Genomic DNA, 10,891 nt, shown 5'->3' on the forward strand with positions numbered 1-10,891 from the left:
GTTCCAAACTTGTGGGAAGAAAACACAGCGTTCGTTGCTCCACGGGGTCTATGTCTTCGAAAACATAGATCCAAGCCTTAACTAACGTTACTTCTTTTTCATTGGCTCCATCTTCGTGAAGCAATTCGTTGGGGATTTGGTTGAGAATTTGGTTGCTTCATGTAAAATTTTTTGCATTTGAAGGGAATGAAAAAATTGTTGTAGAGTATTATGGTATAAAAAATGGGAAGAGATGGAGATATAAATAGAAAAATAGGAAACACGGGATATCTAATTTAGTGGAATTACATTCAAAAATATAGCCGTTGAACGTCTATAGTCACAAAACATGTCACGAGTATTAATATCCTAGCTAAACACCCGTTGGCAAAAATAAAAGGGTGGGTGGCGGCGGTGTTCCCCCGCGGGGAATGAAAAAATTGTTGTAGAGTATTATGTATAAAAATTGGAAGAGATGGAGATTTAAATAGAAAAATAGGAAACATGGGGTATCTAATTTAATAGAATTACGTTAAAAAATATAGCCGTTGAACGTCTATATTCACAAAATATGTCACGAGTATTAATATCCTAGCTAAACACCCGTCGACAAAAATAAGAGGGGTGGGTGTTCTTGTCGCCCCACTCTCTCCACCCTAAAAGAGAAAAGAAGGCATGGGGAGATAGGTTTTAGTAGGTTACATTCTAACTATATGTATATATAGTGAAAGTATATAATTACTATTCATGTGGGAAGATCAAAAAAGTTATCTCATATTCCATCACAACTAATCACATGTAATAGAAGTTATGAGATTTAACCATGTACACGCTTAAAGGTTTTATTGCTGTCCTTTAAACTAATTTAAAATGACAATTGTTATGATATTCATTGATGTGGTCTAGATTATATATAATTTTATATTAATATTTCCTATATTTTATCTTAGTTTTAGGTTTGGTTTTTTATAAAATATTACTCTTGGTGGTTCATATTTAAGTTTTATAAAATTTCACGAGATAATAAGCTAAATTGAGTACTTTAACTAAACTTGAGACCAACGCACTAAATGAATTAAATAATTCAATAAGCAAAGATGTGTCAAATTATAGAATTGATTTAACGTGTTGTATTTGTTCGAATTAATATGGCATATTGCCTTCTGAATTAAAATTCATGCATAACATCTAAATTACCATATGAGATAATTGATATATTCTACATTGCAGAACATATGAATTGAACTGAGTCAGCCAATCAGCTTAAATTAAAAGGGCACATAAACATGGATGATTGCATAAAGATCTTGAGGGGGGGGGGGGGGGGGGGGGCGCTAGTAAAGTCAAAAGCCCAAGTGAGTGCGATTTTAACCGACTACAAATCAATTTAAGGGGGCTGCCGTTTTGATTAAGGGAAAAAAAAGAAAAAGAAGATTGGAAGATCGGCCACTATTTAGTTTTGACAAGATAATTGGGCAGCCGCAAGGACGAGTAAGCCGTTGGTTCGAGCAGAGAGTGTTTGGATTTAACATCTACTCATCAAAGATCATTATTATTCGTTTTGATTTTATTGTTTTCTTTATGAATTCAGTTTTTTGAACCTTACTTATTTTGGTTTAAGTATGGTTGTCGGCTAAACCCTAGACTGTCTAGGCTTATGATAAACTTTTGTTGATTTTTTAATTTAGTTTGGATTTTGCTTTGTTTATGGCTTTATGATCAAGTAAGAGGTTTTTGTTATTCATTAGATGCATATGTGTGTTTAGGATTATTTGATGAGTTTTATTGTTTCAAAGAGTATGTGATGATTGTTTCATATAGTAAGATTTTATTAGGTAATCTACTGTGTGTTTTTGATTAGTTTGTGGTTGATTTGCACTAAAACCATAAAAACAATAATAATAAATCAAGTAGACTTAAATGTGCCGCTAATTTAAATTGCTGTAAGGTGATAGATTATGTGATAGGTTGATGAATTGCTAGATTTAGTTTTTCGTAAGGAGTCTAGGTTTGGTTTATTGCCATGCCTATCTAGTCGAGTGAATTCTTTAAACTACATTTGATTTCCGCGCTGTAAGGTAGGATTTTGTATAGAGATACTTGTCATAAAATAAATTAGCGCCCGTAAGCGAGTCTAATTAAACTATTATTATTAATAACTTATTAGGGTTCCATAGGTGTCTCCTTGAGAAGGGTCAAAGATCTTGTTCGGTTTCCTATTAAGTGAATTCTTTAAGATCCCGGTTCCATAACATAGCATTTTCCAACTATTTGATAAGTGATACATTGGGGATTCTAGCCTGGGTGGTTACTTGTCATTAATTGAATTAAATCTGAGTCCTAAGTCAAGTCGTGTCTAGTTTTTATTTATTAGTTTTAATTAGTTTAAATTTAGCTTTTTAGTAAAACCCCTCTAAAAATAATATAAAATAAATAGCCGTGTCAGCCAGTTGAGTCTTATTAGCTAGCGTACGTAATTTAAAAACTTTCGTGAGTTCAATATCTGGACTTACTTAGTTGTACTAGAGTCAACCGGTTCACTTGTCGGTTTGTATTTTTAATTAAGTTAAGAGTCTAGAATTATTACTTAGTGTCTTAGTGTCTAGATTAACATAAGTTTAGTTAATAATTTTATTACTTTTAGCATATCATTCATACAATAAGATATACGCAATATATTTCATTATTGAACATGCACGTAACAACATGAAGGCATGATTAAATGTGTGTTACAATTTCAAGAAAATAAGGAATCGATAAGTTAAATTGACAAATAAAAGTGCAAAAGTAATATTGTCATGTTTTCAATATAAAACCGAAACAAAATATATATAGCAACATAATAAATTCAATGAAAACAGGTTTTAGGTTTTATATTCAATAATCGTTGGTCAAGCAACCGAAGGCATACTCAAGATCAAGTGGCAGTTATCTTTTTGATAAATAGATTCAGGTTGATCACGCATGATTTCTTTAATCTATTGTAAGAATTTGATGTAAAGAGGCGTTTGATTTATATAATTTTTATAAATTATTAAAGCATATGAAAGAAATTTGAACCCTCACCATTTTGATGAGGGGAATACTTGATAGCAGCCGGATGATCACATGACACGTTTGATGAAATAATTTGTTTCGTTGCTAATATTGCTAAGAAAATTAAAATATGATGATGATGCTTCTAATTTCTAAATGAATATTCTTTGAATTCCTTACTAAAAGAAATTTAAGAGATCGAGTTTATTTCAATTTCAACTCTAGTTATTGTCCAGATTCTAATTCCATTCAGATCCAATATCTTGTTCTTGTACTTATTAACTTTTTTGCCATGCATTTAAATACTTCATGCATGGTTATATTTCAACTTATTTAGTAATTGTTTAATATTAATTATTTATTTATCCACAAAGCAAAAGCCTGTCTCTTTAGTATAAAATATTTGAGCGAGGGGGTTTAATATCCTTTGGATGGTTGGTCTTTCAGAAAAAAAAAAAAGTATATGGTCAGTTTTTGTTACATTCAAATAAAGACATGACATGACATGACTGTCAGGAAACACATGCCCAAGTGTTTGAATACTGTTTCACCTACCAAATTTATTGATATTCTTTTTACATCCACACATATGGAAAGCATACATTTGAGCATAAAGTGGAGTTTAGAAACAACCACGTGTTAATGATTATTGTTTAACTTTCATCCTAGCTAGAATGAACAAAATGCGAGAACGATCATGGTTCTTGAAATAATAAATAAATTAATTGATTAATTAAAGACACAAGTGAGAAACATTTAAACGATGTTTTCATAGCCGGACTCCTTACGGATTCAGTTTGTTGCCCCTCGTCATTTTTTAGCCAAAGATCAAACCGGTGACCTGCTTAGTGTCTTTAGCTTGTAGAAAACTTGTAGAGGATAAACAATTGTAGTAGAGCTATCAGCTTGTTTTTATTAATGTATGTAACTAAAGTATATAATTATATATTAATATAATTATTTTGATTAAATTTGCATTTAGAATGAAATCTTTGTGTATTATTGTGTATTTTTGTTTAGTTATAAAAGGATAACAAAGTATAATACTTTTTCTTCTATATCTAGATTAAATTGTTGTATTTTTACTTTTTATAAACCGGTCCAACTGGTCAACTAGTAGACTGGTAAAACGTTTGGTTAGATTTTCTGCCACCCGGATATGAAAACCCTATATTTAACCATAGTTAAGATGTGCTTTAAAATCTTAATAGTTGTTTAATTGAATATACAACTATTTTAATGATTCACATTTAAATATGAAAATATTAATCAGTGTAAAAGTAAAAGGAAATTAGTATAAATCCAAAGTCAACATTGATTAGTTATAAGTTGAACAGGCATTTGTAGTATGGAAGCCACAAAGTGATTTGGAGGTTGAGTTTGCATACACGTGAAATGATTGTGACTTGTCGGAGTCTAATGCCCAAACATTCTCTTCATTCTCTTAATACCAAACAACCAACTTTAATTATTATTCTTATAAGCCCCACATCACTTCAAAATCAAAACCACAAATACAAAAGTCGACCATTCCATTGATTGTGGCCCAATGACTGGGAAACCAACTATTCCACGAGACCATTTTGTCGAGAATATTATTAATCATGACAACAAAGTAATACAAAACGTATATGAGTTATTAACTTATTATCATTATTATTTAGTTATGGTTAATTGCCATGTAGTATAATGGCTAATGCAAAGAACATGTAGCGCACTGAGCATGCATATAACATTATAACATATATATGCATTGTTGCGAAATGCGTTAACTGAGAATGAAAACATGCATATATAATTATAACATACATATGATGTCAAAGCATTACGACAGAGCTTGACTAAATCTTTTGTTATACTCTCCGAATATTACTGCTAAAAAAATTATGCTTTTTTTTGCATCCAATAAAACACCAGGTTTAAAAATCATGTTAACATTACAAAAACGGATACCCGTTTCTTTTCTATACATGGACATAAAATGCTTGTCCTGTTTAAGTTATCTTTTAAAAACTTATAGAAATAGGCGAGTTAAGCAATGAATGCATTAGGTTGAGCGGAACACGACATATTTAGGTAGCCAGACATATTACTGTGTTCGACAAAATATTGATTCGATTCCATTTATATGACTAAGGCGGCTGGTAAGGGTAAAGGGTTTTTTTAGTGAATACAAGGAAAAACATTTCGCATGATGCAATAAAGATGTGTGGCACAAATTTGTTTGTTGAGACCATTTAAGATTTTATACATGAAATTTATATAAACAATAAACTATAATATGATGTACTATTTAATCGTTTTTGTTCTATTTCTCTAAAATGATATTCATAGATTAAGTTAATAGATCATGCCTTTAAAGTAAATCAACATATTTTCTCAAAAACTAATTTGAAATATAAAAGAATATTTTGTTTCTCAATGTTCAGAGCTCATCACTAACAAGTTTACTTATAAATCAAACATCAAAGCTTGTATATATATTAAGCTTTTATAACAACAAATATATTTAGAGTACATGGTATAAAATTAGTAGTTGTTGTTAATGTCTAAGAAAACCTTTCCCACTAAAGTTTCTAAAATTTTGATTAATATTTTATGGGTAGAATATTAGATGTTGAAGGGTTTGCTAGTTAGTTAAATTGTCACGTCACTGTCATGTAGATTGTAGGCGGTGAAACTTTAACTAACTAATTTGTTGACTCACGCGTTCTAGTTTACCTAAACATTAAATACATGAAAAAACAAAAACAAAAAACAAAAAAAACAAAAAAAAGAAAAAAAAATTGTCATTGGTTATTTGGGGTTGGTCCCGCCATTTCCTTGTTAAAAGCCTTACTCGACTAACAGGTGTCTCTTAACGACCCAGCGCGGTGTAGCAGACGTTAAGACCCTGCCACCTTAGCTTTGCCACCCCTTTGATGCCAAACAACAAGTAGCACACATCGTCATTGTGGTCTAATTGCATTGCATGTTTGGTCATTAAGAATGAATTAAAATTGCAAATTTAGTCCCAATATTTGTGAGCGAGTTACACATTTAATCACCAATATTTTTAATGAAAAACCTAATGTGTCATCCACGTAAGAGTAACTCTAGTAAAATACTCGTTTCTCCCTACAAATTGTCGATCGTTCAATTTCCTTCAACCCATCATCACGTCTGTTCGACTTCTTTCAACAGACCATCACGGCGTTCGACATCCATCATCGCACCATCAATATTTAAAAAATCGTTGAATCCACATCCAATTATATATACATAATGTATATAAATAAATAAATTAATAATAACAAGTCAAGCTTGAGCTTGAAAGAGCGACTTACAAGCCAAAGCCAGCTCAAGCCTAATACAGTTCAAGTTCGGCCCAGCCAGCTCGTTTACACCCCCTATTCAAACAGGACCCACACACTACCAAACCCGTCCATGACGACTAACCTATACAAATTATTATATATATAAGTGAAGCAAACAAAGAGAGGATGACAATAGGTAGTTATTAATTTGTTGAAATGGCTCATCAGTCAAATTTCCCTGAGATAGATTACGAAGATGCCCCTCAACAAGACTTGGTTGTTCCTCCAACTCTTATCTCTGCAGCAGAAAGCTTCCAGAAAAAGGGCAATTCATGGTAACAACTAATTAACACACATTCATACATGTTATTTATTTATTTATTTATTTATTTATTTATATGATTAGCTGGTCAAGAAACTAACCCATGGAACTTGAACCCGCAGGTTTGCTATATCTCAGCTTCCATCAGATTTAGCAGTCACAATTGATGATGTTACGTTTTATGTTCACAAGGTATTATTATTATTATTATTATTATTTTATTATTTATGTATCGTACAGATAATCAGTAATGCTATACAGACAAACACTAATGCCAGGAAATGTCATCATGCGTAGGGCCACCCCTAAGAATGTGTGGACTCTCATGAGTAAACAAAATAGACTATAATATAAACTTATATGTATGATCACTAGTAGAACGATAAGTGTGATTAACTCATAAACACAAAATACTAAAATAGTTTTAACTAAATTTTCAAACAATAAAAAGCGTATTTAAGTGTATTTATAAAATGTAATACAAACCTTTAAAAAATTATGGGTCATATGCGGCTACACACCCCGCAAAGGTTACTAAGGCGACCCTGATACGACTGCATGATATAGAAAAAATTGTTTAGTTGGCCGTATGACTTTGTTAGTGATCATCTCAATCACTTTTATGTCGGTGTATATGCCACATCATACAACCACATAATTTGACGACACCAGCTTATCATACCACAAAGTACTAGTGATGTTCCAGTTTAACACGTTAAGTTAATTAGTTGTGCCATGTTTTAAAAATCGTTGATGTCACTTTGTAATCATACATTAATTTTCAGTATCCACTGCTTTCAAGATGCGGTTATTTGGAACATCTTGAGCTACAACCTTCGATCTCAAACTACGGGTACGACCTAAAACTCCAAAACATGCCTGGGGGAGTCGAAACATTCGAAACCGTGGTCAAGTTTTGTTACGGCCTTCCCGTATCACTAAGCCCGAAGACCGCAGCCCCTTTAAGATGCGCGGCCGAGTTTCTAGACATGAGTGAAGAACTCGAAGAAGGGAACCTTATTTCAAAAACCGAGTCATTCCTCACTTTCGTCGTCTTCTCATCGTGGAAAGACTCGATTACCGTCCTTAAATCATGCCAAACGCTCTCACCGTGGGCCGAAAACCTCCAAATTGTTAGAAGATGTTGTGATTCTATCGCGTGGGCGTGTCAAGAGAATGCGGGCGAACAAAGCCGGTGGTTAAACGACGTTGTTACGCTTCGTATCGATCATTTTAAACGGATCATGACAACAATGGCACTTAAAGGAACATTAAGGCCAGATTTTTTAGGTTCGTGTATTATGTTGTATGCTGAAAAATGGTTCATGGTTGGAAATGATGGTGAGAATGAAGAGTTGAAAAGAAATAATAATAATAATAATAATAATAATAATAATAATAATAATAATAATTATAATAATCGAAGCAAGGAGTTGAAATGGAGTATTTTGCAAGGGAGGAAGACTGAAAAGGAGTTTCAAAATGAAGAGCAAAGGATGATATTAGAGAGTTTGGTGGGGATATTACCACATGACAAAGATGCGATTTCGTGTAAGTTTTTGTTGTGGATGTTAAAGATGGGTGTGGTTTATTCCATATCGCCGACGTTGGTTTCCGAGCTTGAAAAACGAGCTGGGATGGTGCTGGAGAACGCAACCGTGTATGATCTTTTGATACCCAACGGAGAAGGAGCGCAAGTAAAGTAAGTTTAATTTTAGATGTTATAACTTGATTTCTGACAGCATATCACCAACGGATTATATTCATAAGATAGAAATTTTATAAAGTTGTAAATGCTTGTGAAAATAAGTTTTAGCATAAATGACAAAATATATAGCCTTCAAAAGTATCGTCTTTATATATTTTTATTTATCATTATCACCCCAGGTTATATCTTTCTTTAAAGAAGATTCACAACATACATAATTAATCTATATTGTCTAAGTCTCAAACTATACATATATGTGAAAATAAGTACGAACATATGTAACAAAATTTATCATGGTAAATTAAATTGAGTGTATTTACACACTTGAGGATCTTGCTAGAACTATATACTTAAATTTGTACACCTTGAAAGTATTGGGAAACTTGCAACACATATTAAAATCATGAATATTAATAATAAATTTCTCTACATGTAGGACCTACTAACTTTCATCCTTGGACATTCTTGTTTGTTTGTTATAGAACAAGTGATCGGCAGATCTTGGTGGCCCACTTCATTTTGATTTACACTAGCTTTTTGTTTGACTATTGACTTGAGTGTGACTATCGTTAATTTTGTTTACTTGCATCTAACCATTTGACTAAATAAAACTTATAAATGAAATGACTTATTTATACGTGTCAATAATAATAATTATTATCATTATTATTTTATTTAAACTTATGAAAACATGTCTTACCAACTATTAAAGTTACCATTGATTTTCCTATTACAATCACAACACTTAAAACTTAAAAAACGTTTTAAAACTTGTAAACTCATGTTTGAAAAATCGTTGATGTTTTCTTCATGTTTGCAAGAATGAATTTGAGAATGTTATTAATGAAAATACAATTATGTGTTTATAGATAAAAACACGAAGAGAACAATTATATGATCTAATTTGTTTAACTCACACTCAACGAAATATGTTTTTCAAGTTGTATTAAAACGTCTCATATTATTTTAACATTATTTGTTATTTTTGTTAACAAGACCAATATTTTGCCCTCTGTATTGAGAATTCCCTAATAAGCCGCGCACGTCCCCGAGAATACCAACTGTGGTTTAGAGCCGCTTATCTATAAACTTGTAACACCATAGCCCACTTAATTCGACTTCGATTCCAAATACACATAGTAATCAACTTGAATGATTTAATTATGCAGTCAGGTTATATATATTATCAAATCAATATATGGTGTAGGTCAATGGTAGATCAAACTATGTACAATGTGGATTCAGTACTAAGGATTCTCGAATATTACTTAATGAACCAAGAGCAACAAGTAGAAAGTCATGGGAAAGCAAACATTAGCAAACTATTGGATAGTTACCTTGCGGAAATAGCAGGAGATCCGAACCTTTCCGCTACTAAGTTTCAAGTGATTGCTGAATCAATACCACATGCTGCACGTCCGTGTGACGATGGACTTTACCGTGCAATTGATATATGTCTCAAGGTTTGATGATAATTTAATATACCCTTAGCAACCTGGATGTTTAAAAATGTTATATGTTTTGTAACTTGCAGGCACATCCTACACTGTCTGACCACGACCGAAGAAGGTTATGTAGAGTTGTGGATTGTCAAAAGCTTTCGGTTGATGCATGCTCACATGCAGCACAAAACGATCGGCTGCCTCTAAGAACCGTTATACAAGTAATTACCTATCATGAAAAATTAAAACCTTGATTTGTTTATTTTAATTCTAGGTGATATATAAAAAGGCTTTTAAAAGTATTTTGGTTTCTAGCAGACCGCTAGTCAAACGAGTAGACTCTAAAAAATCTGACACTAGATATGCACAAGGCAAAAGTGAGTCTACTACTTTGACTAGTGGGCTCCTAATAACCCAAAATAAGTTTAAAAAAACTCCTATGAGCATGCTTATGATTTTGATGGATCACGTACCTAGAAAACATAAAAATTCTAAAATATCATATTGTTAGACGGTTCTAAACGAGAAAGCATTAGGTATTGTTTGCGGGGCAAGTGAAGTTGAGGGCATCAATGAGTAGAAAGCATGAAACAGATATCTCATCAGAGGTGCAAGACGATAACTTGTCATCTACGAAAGAAGAAATCAAAATGTTGAAAGTAGAATTAGAGAAAATGACGATACTGATTGAAGACCTTCAAAGGGACTACATAAACTTACAACAAGACTGTAAAAAGATGAGAACAAATCAGAAAGCTTTATCTGGTGGGATTTTAGGATGGAAGAAGCTTAAATTGTTTAATGGGAAATTGAATGAAAATGAAAATGAAAATAGGGAGGGAAAAGAGAAAGAAAAAAGAATAAGCACTATACTCGGATTTAAAAGGAGACAGTCTATATAGTGCCGGTTTGCATCAATATTTTCGACCATAGAAACCGACTGAACCCCCCTAATTACAGATACAGTTTGTAAGGTTTGTGTCAATATTATAGTTATGAATTCAAATAGGCCGGCTTCTACTATTTAGCTGCCAATATATATCATATCCTCTAGTTCCTATTGCTTTTACAAGTACTAGTGAATGCATGAATTCATCAAAGAAAGCTT

The 10,891-nt window shown here is 32.4% G+C and overlaps 1 protein-coding gene across 1 annotated transcript; it reads left to right on the top strand.

The window, feature by feature from the left end:
* Positions 1-6,527: 6,527 nt before the first annotated feature.
* Positions 6,528-10,685, top strand: LOC143599624 (BTB/POZ domain-containing protein DOT3-like). The gene is made up of 6 exons (XM_077077536.1): positions 6,528-6,646; positions 6,756-6,825; positions 7,419-8,335; positions 9,549-9,804; positions 9,876-10,004; positions 10,320-10,685. Exons 1-6 carry the CDS (start codon positions 6,528-6,530, stop codon positions 10,683-10,685), a joined length of 1,857 nt encoding a protein of 618 aa, XP_076933651.1.
* Positions 10,686-10,891: the final 206 nt, after the last annotated feature.

The sequence above is a fragment of the Bidens hawaiensis genome, unplaced genomic scaffold, assembly GCF_021521415.1.
Source record: "Bidens hawaiensis isolate Kalapana, Puna unplaced genomic scaffold, B.hawaiensis_p1.1 tig00052441_1, whole genome shotgun sequence".
Lineage (NCBI taxonomy): Eukaryota > Viridiplantae > Streptophyta > Magnoliopsida > Asterales > Asteraceae > Bidens > Bidens hawaiensis.

Excerpts from the sequence above, each read along its gene's own strand:
- LOC143599624 (XM_077077536.1), top strand. The coding sequence starts at position 6,528 with ATGGCTCATCAGTCAAATTTCCCTGAGATAGATTACGAAGATGCCCCT. Across the intron at positions 8,336-9,548 it reads GGAGAAGGAGCGCAAGTAAA|GTCAATGGTAGATCAAACTA; the intron begins GTAAGTTTAATT and ends TATATGGTGTAG. Across the intron at positions 10,005-10,319 it reads CTCTAAGAACCGTTATACAA|GTATTGTTTGCGGGGCAAGT; the intron begins GTAATTACCTAT and ends AGAAAGCATTAG.